At 42.4% G+C, this 17,708-nt stretch overlaps 1 protein-coding gene across 3 annotated transcripts in view; it reads right to left on the minus strand.

Annotated features, from left to right (window-relative positions):
• The window catches only part of PDSS2 (decaprenyl diphosphate synthase subunit 2), a 123,682-nt gene that overhangs the window by 64,596 nt on the left and 41,378 nt on the right, over positions 1-17,708 (minus strand). For all 3 annotated transcript variants that reach the window (XM_071548850.1, XM_071548851.1, XM_071548852.1), the window contains exon 2: positions 1,793-1,924. In XM_071548850.1, coding sequence (XP_071404951.1) covers positions 1,793-1,924 — 132 coding nt within the window. The remainder of the gene's footprint in view (positions 1-1,792; positions 1,925-17,708) is intronic.

Consider the following 17,708-nt stretch of genomic DNA (forward strand, 5'->3'; position numbering starts at 1 on the left):
CAAGGTGTTATTTGCTCCTTAATGAATACTTCCACTCGTCACTTTCCCAACGGCAGCTTTAATACTTCAACATTTCCTCCATGGTCAGAATCATCATACTCAAGAACTTACTTATCAATAAACTAATGCTTTTCTTTCCTTCTATAAGGCATACTTAAGGTAAACTTTTTTTATTCATTTACAAAACCAAACTAAAATACCTCCTGTGCCGTAATTAACTAACTGGAATTATCCTTTCATACAGCATCATTTGCATATAAATATAAAATTTTGACAACCCTAAGGGGACATTATGGAAGAAACAAAACAAGAATGGAATTAAACAGCTAAAAGAACAACATAGTCTTCCACAACAATTCTCTTTTATAGCCTTCTACTTTTTCTTACTTATTGTTATTTCTGTTTGTAGAAATTTATACACGTTTTCTTTCTGTGCCATTTTAAGATACTAAATATATTTTAACATTTTTATTTGTTTAGTTTTTTCAATTCTACAATACTATCTCTGCATTTTAAACCAAATCAGGATACAAGCATGTCACTAAGTTTGTGCATCTTCATTTCATACAGTACAGTGGCCAGAAATACAATTAATGTAAAATATAACAGTCATGTTCTCTGAACAAACAACATACCTGATTTTTCAGAAAGATTTAGGAAAATTCAAATTTTACAATTTTCAACCAGCTCGGATTACTTACTTCAGTGGAACAGTTCACTGTCCAATATACAAAGGAGAGCAACCACTGATCCTGATTACTGTTGTTACTAGTATTAAGTAATTTAGTTTAAAAAAACTTTAAAAATATTTAGGAGTTCAATGAAGCTGAAATATCTCAGTGAGAGCCTAATGAACCCTAACGGTAAGCTCAGTAACACTGCTGTGACACATGGGAGGTAAAAACTTTATTCTACACTGTTGTTTCATGAGAAAATATCCTTCAAATGGGCTACACAGAAACCTGTGGGCTCAGTGAGACCAAACCGGTGTCCCACAAGGCTGTCATCTCACTCTGAAATCTCTAGTAAGCAGGTGTATCCACATAACATCAGAGTAAATAAAAATGAAAACAGTCTAATTAAAAATATCTTCTGCCACCTTTGGTTTTTATTATTCCAAGTACCTCTTAAAATAAACTTTCAACTATCTTGACCCAAAGGCTTTCAATTTTGTTGTGCCCTGTTGTTACAGTAAAATCAAAAGTGAGCAATTCAGATCTATAGAAAACCCTGTGACACCCAGGTATCAGCCAGAAGCAGCAAAGAGCTCAGCTGCTGCTGGCTGGTAGGGAGGTGGTTTACTCCCCAAGAATTCACATAGTGGGAGTTCACAGGACTCTGTAGGTGCATGAAAATAGCCAGGATGAAATAATATAAACATGGGATTTGTGAGAGATAGGCTTTAAACAATTGAAGTATCTAGTGTGGTGGTGTGTAACTCTTTTAGCCAATAAGCTGTAGTCCTAACCCTATAAAAACTGTGTGCTTTGTGTAATAAAATGGCTTCACTATGAATCTCATAGATTGAAGTCCAGTTCCTCCGCCGTTTATTTTTAGTTTACTTTAGTGCCCAAAAGCCACAATTGAGATACAATATGAGCTACACAAACAGTAGGAAATGGTTTTCACTGTGGAAAGCTTATAACAAACCTGAGGAACAAAGTTTTTTGACTAGGCAAGTACTGATTTTCATGAACAGTTGAACAGGTCACTTAAAACACTTTGGTACCACCATGAAAACATCTATCAAATATACGTTAGTTTATCTCATTGAAGAACGTTTACTACATACCTGGAATAAATTCCACTGACCATGTTGTCCTGGAAAGAGAGTTCTGCTGTGCTGGGTCCAGCAGCCTTGGAAATGAGCAACACGACCAAACCTCGCATTTGTAAATTGTTCCGGCTATCATACACAAAACCCCTGGGAAAAGAGAAACAAAAAAACATGTTTTCACAATCCACTTTCACTGGCCATACCAAAATTGAAAAAAAATACTTAGACCTCAGGCTGCCATTGCTTCATCAAGTCTTTAATATTCACGATCACAAGGAAGTAAGTTGCAATTATGAATCATCATCTTTTGTCATGCCTTACCTGACACTTACAATACAATACTACTATTGCAGAGAAAAACAAGAATTCAGGATTGAACTACATCCTGTTTATTTTCAAGGAGCAGCATGTCTCTTGCATTTCACATCATGTCATGACAGGAGTATTTCAAAATAATTCAATGTGATCTACTGTAACAGGAACATAAGAGCTTTCGGTTTCTTGTCTGAAGTACAAAAAAGCCAAAAGAAGCCTCCTAGTTAATGGGAACAAAGGCAAAGGAGGAACAGTACAACCAAAATCTATAACTTGCTTAAAGAAAATTGTTTAGATCAGAGCAGCTATGAAGAGACTGCACAGTACATAAAAATGTTGTCAGTATTTTAGGAATAAACTGCAGAAACTGATGAAGTATGTACAAGAAAAGTTAGAGATAAATGAAGTATAGATGGTGATGTCCCAAGAGGCAGAACAAACTGTTTAGAGACAAAGTTTTAGTCAATAAACAGCAAGGTATTTATTAAGACAACGTTGGGGAACTCTCCGATTAGTATCGGACAAAAGAGCTCCACAATCTACAGTGAGAAGCTACAGTATTTATACATTTCTAGTGAGGGATTACAATATTTTTACCTACATATTCATGCACGATTATAATATTGCAATATCTAGTTATAATATTCATAGCAGGCGGAGTTGGGGCGGAGCTGTCCATTTTGAGGAATATTATGAGGGGAGATCCTGTTACTTCATCTGTTGGTGGTCGTATTTTTGCTCTTCATCCTCATGAACTTTTGAACTCGGTCTAATTTTGCTGATTCTTGCAGATTCTTGCAGTGGGTCTTGCCAAACATGGTGCTAAGCTTTTTTCATGGGATTAACCTGTTCGCTACATGGACCTTTAATTATGACTTCACTGAGAGTTAGATGTCTTCCGTAAATTAAACCTTATCTCTTGGAAACTCCCTGGAAAGTTGGGTGCTTTTAGTAAAATCCCCTAGGTTCTGGCTTTTCTCTACTTCAATGGGCTGTTTTAAATAAAAGAACTGTTTCAAATGCTACAACTTTAAATTGGGAAAAGAAAGAAACTGACCACAAAATTACATTTGCTGAGAGCATTTCTAAATGATCATTTAGATACATCACCTCAGAAATTAATTTGTTTTAAAGCAAGCTTAGCTCTCCTTTTTGATGGCAGTGTCTCCACTCTTAATTCTTCCTGTCCTTGTCAAACTACTTTCCACTTCCTACATTCATCAATACAGCTAAATAGCTAGACAAAAGGATAATACATTCCAGATGCTATTAAATTTTTAAGCTAATTTTCAATAAATAAGAGCCCATACCTCTGATATCATCTAAATATTTGTTAAATAAAGCACATGAAGAACCACATTACAAATAACTAAGTACTCCAGCTCATTTTATTCTAGAGTATAATTTTAGCCCTAATAACTGAAGGAAATCAAAGCAGAACTATCTTTAAAGCAGCTGAAAGAAAAATCTAAGATGTTGGTTTTGCAGGTTTGTTTAAATAAAAAAAACAATGGATGCAAGCAAAAGTTTCATTTGGAGTTTTGCCATTACACTGACACTCCACAATGCAAGAACACATTCTGTATACTGCCTCATTAACACAGACACAAACATGAAAATAATAATTTATATAGCACCTTTCTGTGCAGAAGTTCCTGTCCTACTTGTCTTGGTTTGAGGGGAAAAAAGCAAAATGTTTACCCACAAGCAGGGGAGGGGCCTCCTCCACGATAATCACACCACTCTTTATCAAATTTAAGAAAAGGAATTTTAATACAAGAAGGATAACTGATATATATATATATGTAAACAGACTAGTGCAACCCACTTCCCCAACACCACAAGAGAAAGATAAAAAAACAAACAACAACAAAATCCAGCAGGTTTTCCTCCGGGAGGAAAAGTTATACTTAAGTGTCAATGTCACAGCCCAGCTGGCTGCAGAGTGAGTTTCAGTCCCTTTCCAGCGAGACAGACGAGCAGTGAGCTTTCAGTTGGACTCCGTCTCTTCCCCCTGTGTTCCCCGTCCAAGAAGCAGAAAAGTACGAGCAACCAGAAGCAAATCCAAGGCAGGCAGCAGCAGCAATGCGGCCAGAACCAGTCAGGGGCAGGCAGCAGCAGCAACGCGGCCAGAACCAGTCAGGGGCAGGCAGCAGCAGCAGCGCAGCCCGAAAAGCAGTCAGGGGTAGGCAGCAGCAGCAGCGCAGCCAGAAAAGCAGTCCGGGCACAGCAGCAGCGAGACAGCCAGGAAAGCCCCAGCAGTAACCAGCAGGGCAGCCTGCCTCCTCGGAGCCCCCACTCCCGCGTTCTGCCGAGCCAAGACTGGAAAGAATATCCAAAAAAACCAAATAGAGACAAACCTGCCCCCACCCAAGTGATCAACAGTTAACTACTTCTTTTGTTAACTGCTGGCCTGGGCAGTTAAGTGGCAGGGGAGAGAATTTACATAATAATCCCAAACTACAACATTATCCCACCCCTAAATTCTCTTCCATGCCAATACTCTACATTAAACTTAAATTTTCTTTCAAATATTTAAGTGTTTACATATACAGTAATATGAGTCGTTTACCCGGAGATAAGTTCCCCTTGAGGTACACATCGTGTCTCTCCATCTTCCTGCATCACCCACCAGGTGGAACCAGATCCTTGAGCAAAGACAACCCCACGAATGGGTTTGCCTTTGCCTGAGGCAGGGTTGATCCAGACTGTTTTCCCTAGCATACCTCTCAGGTGTATTACAGGGACTTTGTCTCCATCTACAGTGTGAAGGGGTTCTGATTGGGCAGGACTGGCTCGATTGACAGAGCCTCCAGTGTTGACTAGCCATGTAGCCTTTGCTAAGTGTTGATCCCAGTGTTTGAAAGTCCCTCCACCCAACGCCTTCAAAGTGGTTTTCAACAGTCCATTACACTGTTCAACTTTCCCGGCCGCTGGTGCATGGTAGGGGATATGATGCACCCACTCAATGCCATGTTCTCTTGCCCAGGTAGCAACTAAGCTGTTCTTGAAATGAGTTCCATTATCTGACTCAATTCGCTCTGGGGTGCCATGTCGCCACAGGACTTGTTTTTCCAGGCCTAGGATGGTGTTCTGGGCAGTGGCATGAGGCACTGGATGTGTCTCCAGCCACCCTGTGGTTGCTTCCACCATGGTGAGCACATAGCGCTTGCCTTGGCGGGTCTGTGGCAGTGTGATGTAGTCAACCTGCCAGGCCTCCCCGTACTTATACTTATCCCAGCGTCCACCATACCACAGGGGCTTCACTCTCTTAGCCTGCTTAATGGCAGCACATGTCTCGCAGTCGTGGATAACCTGAGAGATAATGTCCATGGTTAAATCCACCCCTCGGTCTCATGCCCATTTATAAGTGGCATCTCTGCCCTGATGGCCCAAGGCATCATGGGCCCATCGAGCCAAGAACAGCTCTCCCTTGTGCTGCCAGTCCAGATCTGTCTGTGATACTTTCACTTGCGCAGCTTGGTCTGCCTGTTGGTTGTTGAGATGTTCCTCATTGGTCCGATTTTTGGGCACGTGTGTGTCTACGTGGCGGACTCTCACAATCAGCTTCTCTACTCGGGTGGCGATGTCTTGCCATATATCAGCAGCCCAGATGGGTTTCCCTCTGCGTTTCCAATTGGTTTTCTTCCATCGGTCTAACCATCCCCAGAGAGCATTGGCCACCATTCATGAGTCGGTGTAGAGGTAAATCTTTGGTCATTTCTCTCGTTCAGCAATGTCCAGGGCCAACTGCACGGCTTTAAGCTCTGCAAACTGACTCAACCCATCTTCTCCTTCAGTAGCTTCTGCATCTTGTTGGGTGGGACTCCATACAGCTGCTTTCCATTTGCGATTAGTCCCTACAATGCGACAGGAGCCATCAGTGAAGAGGGCATAGCGTATTTCTTCTTCTGGCAATTGATTGTATGGTGGAGCTTCTTCCGCATGTGTCACCTGCTCTTCCTCTTCATCTGCTAGACCAATATTTTCACCTTCAGGCCAGTTTGTGATGATTTCCAGGATCCCAGGGTGATTTGATTTTCCTATACGGGCGCGCTGCGTGATCAGGGCAATCCACTTGCTCCAGGTAGCATCAGTGACGTGATGTGTAGAGGCAGCCTGTCCTGACAACATCCACTTCAGCACTGGTAGTCGAGGTGCCAGAAAGAGCTGTGCTTCTGTGCCAATCACCTCTGAGGCGGCTTGAACTCCTTCGTAGGTGGCTAGGATCTCTTTCTCTGTGGGGGTATAGTTGGCTTCAGATCCTCTGTAGCCTCGACTCCAGAATCCAAGTGGTCAGCCTCGAGTCTCACCAGGCACCTTCTGCCAAAAGCTCCAAGACAGGCCATTATTCCTGGCGGCGGAGTAGAGCATGTTCTGTATGTCTGGTCCTGTCCTGACTGGTCCAAGGGCTACAGCCTGAGCAATCTCATGCTTGATCTGGTCAAAGGCTTGTTGCTGCTCAGGGCCCCAGTGGAAATCATTCTTCTTACGGGTTACCAAGTAGAGAGGGCTTACGATCTGACTGTATGCTGGGATATGCATCCTCCAGAACCCTATGGCACCCAGGAAGGCTTGTGTTTCCTTTTTGCTGGTAGGTGGAGACATTGCTGTGATCTTATTGATGACTTCTGTTGGAATCTGACGGCGTCCATCCTGCCACTTCACTCCCAGGAACTGGATCTCTTGGGCTGGTCCCTTAACCTTACTCCGTTTGATGGCAAAGCCAGCTCCCAAAAGGATCTGGATGATTTTCTCTCCTTTCTGAAAAACCTCTTCTGCTGTGTCCCCACACACAATGATGTCATCAATGTATTGCAGGTGTTCTGGAGCCTCACCCTTCTCCAGTGCAGTCTGGATCAGTCCATGACAGACGGTGGGACTGTGTTTCCACCCCGGGGTAGTCGGTTCTAGGTGTACTGCACACCCCTCCACGTAAAAGCAAACTGTGGCCTGCACTCTGGTGCCAGAGGAATGGAGAAGAATGCATTAGCAATGTCAATAGTGGCATATGACTTTGCTGCCTTGGACTCCAGCTCATACTGGAGCTCCAGCATGTCCAGTACAGCGGCACTCAACGGTGGGGTAATTTCATTCAAGCCACGATAGTCCACAGTCAATCTCCATTCTCCATCAGACTTACGCACAGGCCAGATGGGGCTGTTGAAGGGTGAGTGGGTTTTGCTGACCACCCCTTGGCTCTCCAGTTCACGGATCATCTTATGGATGGGGATCACAGCATCGCGGTTCGTTTGGTATTGCCGACGGTGCACTGTCGTGGTGGCAATTGGCACTTGCTGTTCCTCAACTTTCAACAGTCCAACAGCAGAAGGACTTTCTGAGAGACCTGGCAATGAGTTCAATTGTTCAATCCCTTTTGTCTCTACAGTGGCTACTCCAAAAGCCCATCTATGCCCCTTTGGGTCCTTAAAATATCCATTCCTGAGGTAGTCAATGCCCAGGATACATGGGGCGGCTGGACCAGTCACAATGGGGCGTTTCTGCCAATCTCTCCCTGTCAAGCTCACTTCAGCTTCTAGCACAGTCAACTCTTGAGATCCCCTTGTCACCCCAGAAATAGAAATAGTTCCTGAGCCCACATGTCCTGATGGCATTAATGTGCATTGAGCGCCAGTATCAACCAAAGCCTTATACTTTTGTGGGTCTGATGTACCAGGCCATCGAATCCACACAGTCCAATAGACACGGTTGTCCCGTGCATACAGGGAGAATTTAAACATCTCAAAAGCTGTTGTAGCAGACTTGAATGGGGAATGGACAAAGGGTTGGGAGAAAAAATTCCCCTTTGTTCCTTCCCAAGGGTCCGTACTATTATCACTGAATCCCCAGAGGTAGCAGCTTAGGTTACGGCAGGAAAACAGCCTGGAGAACACCACCCACATGACATCCAAAGGCATCAAATTCATGGCACCATAAATCCAGAGTAAGAATTCAATAATAATTGTGGCTATTTGAGTTTTACTCATTGATTTGTTGATAAGACTTAAACCTGCCGTTCCTTTAGGCATGAATTTGTACCAACAAAAAGCCAATATATTATACAGGATGGTCCTGATGAACCCTAAGCTCAAGACCCACATGGTGCCACAAAATAGCAGTTATCCTTCTTTGTTTACAAGCCCCAAACATTGGGCGCCAAGAAATGTCTCGGTTTGAGGGGAAAAAACCAAAATGTTTACCCACAAGCAGGGGAGGGGCCTCCTCCACGATAATCACACCACTCTTTATCAAATTTAAGAAAAGGAATTTTAATACAAGAAGGATAACTGCTATATATATATATGTAAACAGACTAGTGCAACCCACTTCCCCAACACTACAAGAGAAAGAAAAAATAAACAAACAACAACAAAATCCAGCAGGTTTTCCTCCGGGAGGAAAAGTTATACTTAAGTGTCAATGTCACAGCCCAGCTGGCTGCAGAGTGAGTTTCAGTCCCTTTCCAGCGAGACAGACGAGCAGTGAGCTTTCAGATGGACTCCGTCTCTTCCCCCTGTGTTCCCCGTCCAAGAAGCAGAAAAGTACGAGCAACCAGAAGCAAATCCAAGGCAGGCAGCAGCAGCAACGCGGCCAGAACCAGTCAGGGGCAGGCAGCAGCAGCAGCGCAGCCCGAAAAGCAGTCAGGGGTAGGCAGCAGCAGCAGCAATGCGGCCAGAAAAGCAGTCCGAGCACAGCGGCAGCGAGACAGCCAGGAAAGCCCCAGCAGTAACCAGCAGGGCAGCCTGCCTCCTCAGAGCCCCCACTTCCCGCGTTCTGCCGAGCCAAGACTGGAAAGAATATCCAAAAAAACCAAAAAGAGACAAACCTGCCCCCACCCAAGTGATCAACAGTTAACTACTTCTTTTGTTAACTGCTGGCCTGGGCAGTTAAGTGGCAGGGGAGAGAATTTACATAATAATCCCAAACTACAACATACTGCAAATAAAATCTTGACTTATTTCTTGACTCTTTACAGCCAGAGTGTAATGGAGAGCACTCCGGATTTTGGATCCCAAGGCCCTGAGTTCCAGTCTCAGTGGGACTGTCTCCCCTGGCAGTTCAATGGCTCCCTGCCATCCCATCCCGTCACATCTTGGATGCTCAGCAGGGTCAGCCCCGCTTAGTACTGGGGGCTGTGACAGTCCCGAGGACTTCCCTGTCACTGTTCAAGCTCGCTCGGCCGCGGCAGATGGACCTCAGGACTTAAACGGTGGGGCCAGTTCTGCGCACGCTGTGCCTCACCTAAGAAATCCACTGCGCAGGCTGGACAGGCCCACCCACGTGGGGAGAGCCCTGCCCAAATCTGCACTCGCCAAGTCTGGCCATACATATGTACAGCCCATTCTGCAGTGATGGGGGAATGGCCCAAAATACATGCTCTAGGAGGAGAATGAGCAGATCCATGCAGGTATCTGGTGCTAGAGAGCTCCTGGGCTTCATCCTCACACCCACACTGATTCCAGGCTAATACTTCCTCTGAAGAAGCTTCTGACCTCAGTCAGTACAGCTGCACTCTACAAATGCCACAACTAATTAAGACAAGAGGAGGCCAGATTGGCTTTTTACCACAACCCGCAACATTTTTAGCTCTGGTGAGATCCAACTAGCCCAGTGAGGTCATGACTTGTGTGCCTTTATGATCTGCCCACGCCCTGTTTGCTTCACCTGCAGCCTAGGCGGGCTGGCCCACCCTGTGCAGGGCAGGTGTGCCCTGTGAGCCTGGCAGCACAACCCACACCCACAGCAACCTGATTAAAACAACACAAAAAGCAATGAAAGGAAGACACTATCTAACTTCCTCGAGTAGAAATTACTTCTTATTTTTAGTTCAGTCCCCCAGTACTTTCCAGCCACTCAAATCCACAAAAGCTTGCACAGCTCAGATCTCTTGACATGGGCACACACACCGTGGTCTTGCAACGTGCACCTTTATTTTGTTTACTGGGTACATGTAATGATGGATTTTAATGAGCAGGGGACAGCTTGCCTTCAGCACTCTGAATTTATAACCTGCATATCCCTATTGCCACCAAGCACAGAAACATATAATTTTTTTCTTACCATGCTGCAATACACAGTTAACAGAATGCAACCAAGACAGTTATACAATTAAAAGTCCATAGATTTCCAAAGCCAGAGCCAGAATGAACATTAAACCACCCAGGAAAAAAAAGAAAACACATATAATGAATAATATATAGTGTATACACATCCTGTATATAGAATTCATAATTGCTTGTGGTGGTGTAAGTACTTCTCTGGCTTGAACTTCTGTTGACTACATTACTCACAGCCATATAAGTTACACAGATGATGCAACTGAACTCAAATGTATTTCCTCGACACTATTTACAACTTCATCATTTTCAAAGAAGAGTGGCTTTAGGAAAAAAACTGTGGTTTTTTCACATATGCATGCTGGTAAAATCACAGTGTCTTACTAAAGGCAGGATCCCATGAGAAATGAATAACGCCTTTAAAATAAAATACAGCAAATTATATTGATACTTCTAAAAATCAGAACACTTTGTTTTTTCATGCCCAGTATTCTACAGCTCACCAAGGGACAAGATATTACAAAAGTAGAGAAAAAAGGTGTTCATCACAGGATAAGCCACTGCCTAGACAGATGCTGGGAGTGAAGCACTTTTATCTGATTCAAACTAGGTGAAGAATGGAAGAAAATCATCTGTGAAAATATTCAAACAGTTCTGCAGTAATAGGAAAAACAAGAGTTCAGAGCTGTTCCGGGGGCTTGCAACACTGCTAGCAATGAATACTTTGCATTCTTAGCAGAAAATGAGAAGTGCAGCTGTGGGGTGGGGGGAAGAATAGGACATAAAAATCAAATAATAAGGAGCAATGTCTGTCATTTCTACACCTAATCATACAGCCTATATGTTACATATGGTTTGGATGTAATTTTAGACAGGATATTCTGTGAATTACCCAACCAGTAGTCAAAGTCTAACTCCATTTTCAAAACATGACTGAAGTTGTGGTACTGATATGTAACATATATCCACACGAAAGCAAACTGCATGAGACTTGAAACAAATAAAGCCTACGGTGATCATCCCTTAGACACCAGGAACTACTGCAGCTACTTGACATGGCTTCAGGGGTCACATTCACATTCTGAATTAAGCTCCCCAGAGACACCCTGCACAAGTAACAGCAACACAGAAGTCTTCCAGATGGTGCAATTAGTCCTGATGCCTACGTGGCAGGAGACAGGTGCCTCCAGGGAAAAAAGTGAACTAAAAGCAACACAAGTGAAATTGTGCACATAAAAAAAGATGCATCAAGCTGACACTCTTGGAAAACCTCTGCTGAACACAAGTGCATGCACAGGGTACCCAAACCATTCCCTTCACCCCCGCCCCCAGCCATTAGCACAATTCTGCTTCCTGTAAGTTTACAGGCTGGGTATCCTGCAAATCACATACTTGATGCTCAGGGGATTGCACACCGAAAAAGGTAGGAAAGTCCAACACCTCTACAATTCTGTTTTGCAAAACTTGCGGGGTGGGGGTAGGGCAGAGGAGGGAGGGAGATAAAGGCATTTGTTCCAGATATTTTCCATGTGACAGAATTAAACCATGTGAAACCTGGAAGATTCACAGCTTTACATACAGAACAGTGTTCACAAAAAATTCATCTCCCAGCACAGGGGAGCAGCGCCAGGCTCTGACACATGCGCAGTGTGACACTGTACACGCACAAGAGACTCACACCACCCACTCAAGCAATGGCATGGCTAATACCTAATGTGCTGCAAATTACACCTCCCACTACCAGATTCCGTCTGCTGCAGAGAATAAATCAAGCAAACATGAGGACCTCACTTAGTGCTTTGTGCATTACTCCACGTGTGCAGCTATTTCAGTAACCTCCAATAACTGTCAGGTTTAACACCATCAGTAATTTACACTTTCATTAAAAAAAATCTACTATTCATTGCAAGCATCATTTGCATTTTTGAGCAATCCTATTTCAATACCACAAAGATTTTAAATTACTTGCATGAGACAAAAACAGGTAACATTCTTCACAATTTTTTTCATTACATTAACCTATGAAGTTAAACAATAGAAAGGAAATATGGCAAATACAACAGTTACTGTAATGAAGAAGTGGACATGGCAGTAATTTCACGGTACCAAATGGCAGTTAAAAAAAAAAAAGAATAGGCAACTGTGAAGTCACCTGACTCTCCAAGTGGGTGTAGCAGATGAGACCATACTCATGGGTACCAGTAACTATATAGAATCACAGAATCATAGAATCGATTGGGTTGGAAAAGACCTCCGAGATCATCGAGTCCAACCCTTGGTCCAACTCCAGTCCATTTACTAGATCATGGCACTCAGTGCCACGGCCAATCTCAGTTTAAAAAACTCCAGGAATGGTGAATCCACCACCTCTCTGGGCAGCCCATTCCAATGCCTGATTACTCTCTCTGGAAAGAATTTTCTTCTGATCGCCAATTTAAATTTCCCCTGGCAGAGCTTGAGCCCGTGCCCCCTTGTCCTATTGCTGAGTGCCTGGGAGAAGAAACCAACCCCCACCTGGCTAGAACTTCCCTTCAGGTAGTTCCAGACAGTGCTGAGGTCACCTCTGAGCCTCCTCTTCTCCAGGCTAAACAACCCCAGCTCCCTCAGCCTCTCCCCATAGGACTTGTGTTCCAGTCCCTTCACCAGCCTTGTTGCTCTTCTCTGGACTGGCTCCAGCCCCTCAGTATCATTCCTGAACTGAGGGGCCCAGAACTGAACACAACACTCAAGGTGTGGCCTCACGCACAGTACAGGTGAAGGATAGAACACAGAACAAATTTACCATCAAAACTGGTGTGGTAAGATGCTTTGGAATGGACAAAAAGGGGGTCTTAGACAAATGCTAGTCCCAAATGTTCTGCTCATGACCGAAGGAAGCAAGAGCTGAGGGATTTGCAGCTCTTTCCTCAGTCACCCCACAGGACCCCCCTCCACCACCACGCAGGCACATGCTCTAGCACAGGACTGCTGGTACAGGCTGAAGTGAACAGATCACTGTCCTCTTCATCTCCTCTAGTGACTTTTGCCCTTCCTTTCTATGCATTTCATTGAATGTGTCCCACTGACATGATCAATCATTTTTTTTCAGGTCATAGATGAGGCCCTGTCTAGCTAAAAGAGGAAGGAAAACAGAAAGAGAGTCCATTTCTCTACCTTCCCACTTCAGTTGTCAAACAAAAGGAGTGCGGGGGAAATATCACCTGTTCACACAGCTCTAATAAAAAGCAGCTGGAAAAATCTGTATCATAACCAAAACCAATTACATTGATGAAGACAATTTAGAAGTGTAGGACAGTGTCACTGAAAACACAGGCTAGATTTAGGCTGAAATACAAACTGTAGTGAAAAAGAAACCACTCTACTCAAACTGACAATCCCAGATGTAACAACATAAACACAGTTTTGAATCTGTAACATCTCAGGAATGTTACATATTTTGCTCAGTGTAGGAGGGTTATCAGGATGCACTCGTGGCTACAGGTGCAGATACATTTAAAAAACAACACAACTCACTTTTTCAAATTAATTATAACTGACAAATCTATATGTAGCATTAGAGGTAAGGCATGGAGCTGCTTGGCAAGATTGCCAGAGTCATTAGAAATGCAAGAAATACCAGCCACAGGGCCTTTATCTGATTTGCTTTATTAATGACTTGTCAGAAGTAAACAAGAGAAAACTCATTTTTAAATGGATGTTAAACCACTGTATATGCACACAGGATTCACTATATGACCATATGATCACACTCAAACATGCATATGATGACTCAGACTATTCAATTTTATAGATGAGGTATACGCTAACAGCACTCTACAGCAATGTTTTCTCACCTGCTACTCAAGTTTCAAGTATGTATTAAATACCCTTGTGCACAACATATCTCCAGAACAAATTAGAAACTCTGGTCCATTTTAACATCCATAGCCAGATCCACAGAGGAGAGCCAGCCTTGTCATGACGTTCTTTGAACATGGTTCAGCAAGGGAGAGGAGAAAAACTTACCTCCCACAGGGAGAACAGAGTCAAAAAATTTAAATTAAATACACAGCTGACAGAGACTGACAGAAGAAGAGATGCTCTGCAACCCACATGCCACCTTAACTTAAAAGCCCACTGGAGACTGCAGATGAAAACGTGTGTTTTAGAAAACTTACTCCTGGACTTAGACAACCAAACATCTCTTTGTGTATGGAAAATGAGCATTGGGGTTGGAGGGATTTTTTTACCTGAAAAAACAGATTGTGATGGGGATGGGGCTCATCACCATCACCCGTTATGGAACAGCCTAATAACTAAAGGTGTTATCCAGTAAGAGCAGACTTGCCTAAGTGATCAGACCAGATTTGGAGGAATTGATGTTCCCATCCCACTTTGTGGGAAGATGCTCTCATGGCAGGTTACAAGGGAGTCTTTAAGAGCACTCCTGCTCTCCCTGACTTCAAGCAAATGAGGAGTCTCACCCCATTAGCATTGTGAAGCCCATCACAAACAAACACAACATTTCACAGGCAAAAAACCAAATAGGACTCTGGTGCGAAGATGACACAGGTCTGTCCCTGCACTGGCTTTTTATCCAAAGCCAAAAAAGAAATTAAAAAGGCAATTTAGAAGAACTGTGGCCTTCTCTTACAACACAAAGCAACTTTTGAATAACTTTGACCACCACACAGGGCAATGCTGGGATAGTTAAAAATAAGCCAAAAACTTAGTCATGTGCAAAAGAAGACCGGTTGCAGTTCTGTAAGCAAGTACTTGCCTGAAAATTGCGGGTTCACAACTCCACTTCTACAGGCAGAGTCACTGAAAAACTCATGCAGAAGACTTTGTATCTGTGCTTTCATTTGGCTAGTTTTAGATTTTGGAATACTTAGAAATGAATTGCAACCAAGGCCTTCAATGAAAAAACAAGGCCTCAAAATGGTCAGTTCCATAAAAGATGCAGCATTTTTCAGGATGCAAAGAACTCCATAAATTTGGGGACCATTTCTTCCATTTTTAAAGGCTTAGACACCTACTCGGCTAGAGTAACTAAAACTCACTCAATGTACACTTAAAATCCAGCTTCTATGAAATTTAGATATTCAGGAGTCCCAGAAATCCACATAAAGTGTGTCTTTAAAATATTAAGATATATTCTTCACAAACAGAATAGAATAGAAACACAACAAAGAGGATCTTTGGTGCTTTATTTTGGAAGAAGGTTGCAAAAGCTCCTGGAGGAGAGCTCCTATGACCCTTTACAACCTGAGTAACTCCAGCTGCTCAATTTTCAAATGGCTTACAAAGAGACATATTTCTTAATTAAAAGTGAAAAATTTCATTCAGAATTTCATCACTCTATTGCATACTAAATGTGATCTTTGCAGGGACTAGGACTGTAGAAAACTCCACTCCCCAGCAGGAGGCAGGAGGTGCAAAGATTTCAGGGTCAGTCACATTATTCCCAGAAGTAATTTATCACAAGATAAAGTCTTTAACTTTGCCAAGAACTTCTAGGAAAAACCACAGTACCCTTCAAGATCTGAAGAGGCAGTGATCCCTTTCTGGAACTGCTACATGCACTCATTTCTCCAGGCTTTAGTATCTATCCCACATATTGCACTACTTTCAAAAAGAAAATTCCAACAACTTCGAAAACACAATGATCACAAAAGATAGACCCTTTTAAGAAAGTATAAAAGTCAGAAGGTTAAATAAAATTGTGGAGATTAAAATGGGCAAGATGCCACAAAAATCAAACCTTATCCAAAAGATGAAGTTTAAGAAACTACAGCTTTTTGAGCAGCTACAAAGCAAATATAGATACTTGGCCTTGGTAACTTGGAGTGCATTGTAATTGAGCATTTATAGCTTCTAGAAATCAATAGAGCCTTCAAATTCTTGAAACAAAAAACCACAGAATTTTCCCTGGAGAATTTAGAACCCTATTTAGATACTCATATCAGTCTACCATCAACTGCTACCAGGATTATTTGGTTTCCCAAAAGCAGAGGTTATAGGAATCATTCACCATTGATGATCAGCTACACAGTTGCATATTGTTTTACAGGGGTTTTGATACACTTATGTCCTTTAGGACAGGATATTCCCTAGGATCAATGGGAGGAGTTAGTGTTTAAAAAACCCAAACCCAACCAACCAACCAAAAAACACCCCACCAAACCAACCAACCAACCAAAGTAACAAAAAAAACACACAACTCCCCAATCCCAAAACCTAAAGAGGCCCATTTTTCTCCAAAACTCATAACCAGCTGAGGATGAAGAAGAAAATGTTTTTCTTGATGAGCAGAATGAACATGCAGACGCACAGCAACAGTTCAAAACTGAAGTTGAAAAAAGCTGTTTTGAGGTTGCATGGTCATTTAAGATCTGAAAACAGCCTACTGTGGACACTGAAAAAAAACAACTTTAAAAATAAAGCTATAATCAGACACTTATCTCAAAGACATTGGTTATTCAGAAAAAGTATTATTTACCATTGTTATTTTTATTTGTTATTATTTTAAATCATTCTGCCCTCCACCCATCAGATGTTATAAGTGACAGGGGCAGGGGAAAAAAGACCACCTTAAGGATGACACTAAAGACATCACACAGAAAACACACCACCAAAATGTATTTTTAAAGCAACTGCCAAGTCTCCACCATTTCTCCTGGTCAGTGTTTGACTTGATCCTGGAATGTGATGTGGGAAGCAAACAAGCTAATAACAAATAATGCATTTAGTGTCTGAGTGCAATTACTCTGACCAGAAGTAGCTTGCAGGTCTGGCACCCTTATTTTTCTAACCACAAATACTTAAACAGAAGCCTAATTTTTGTGTGTCTGATTTCTCCATCAATATTTTCTTTATTTAAACTTAGTGGGAGGTCGAGTACCCCACTGTCAACCAATGTCAACAGGCTGACTCAAGCACAAGACTACCTTTCTGGAAAGAGGCTCTCACAGATGCAGGAACATTCTGCTGAGTGAAGGGAATACAAATATTTTGGGAGAGTTCGGTGAATGACAGAACGATGATTACCTTCACAAGGCTAATGAATTCAGACACCTCTGGAGGTCCAGTGTCACTTCAGCAATATTGTAATTGTACAGCCTGTCATAAAAATGTATTTTGCATTAAATAAACTTTACTAGGAAAATGGAACAATGAAATAGGTCAATTCCTGGCCATTATCTCAGACTGAAAATGCTCACAGCATGTTTTACAAATGGATGAAACATAAAAAGGCAAAAATGTTAGGGTATGTATCGCCATTACAGAATGATACAAAAAGTTCTTTTAACCTTCTGTACACAACAAGATTTCTAGATAATAACTGATTTTCAGCATTATTCAGATGAATTAATTACAAATATTTCTTCTTTAAAAATGCTGAAGGCTCTTTCCTAGTAGTGAGAAAGAGGTTCCAAGTTCTGTACTTCAATGAATTGTTCCCACTTTAAGTAGCTCAAGCCAAATACAGACCAAGAGTCCTGTAAATAAAAATGTTCCTTTTAAATACAAATAGAAATTAAGTGGTTGAAAAACAACCAGCACCATTGACTCCCAAA

The sequence above is a fragment of the Pithys albifrons genome, chromosome 2 (assembly GCF_047495875.1).
Source record: "Pithys albifrons albifrons isolate INPA30051 chromosome 2, PitAlb_v1, whole genome shotgun sequence".
NCBI lineage: Eukaryota > Metazoa > Chordata > Aves > Passeriformes > Thamnophilidae > Pithys > Pithys albifrons.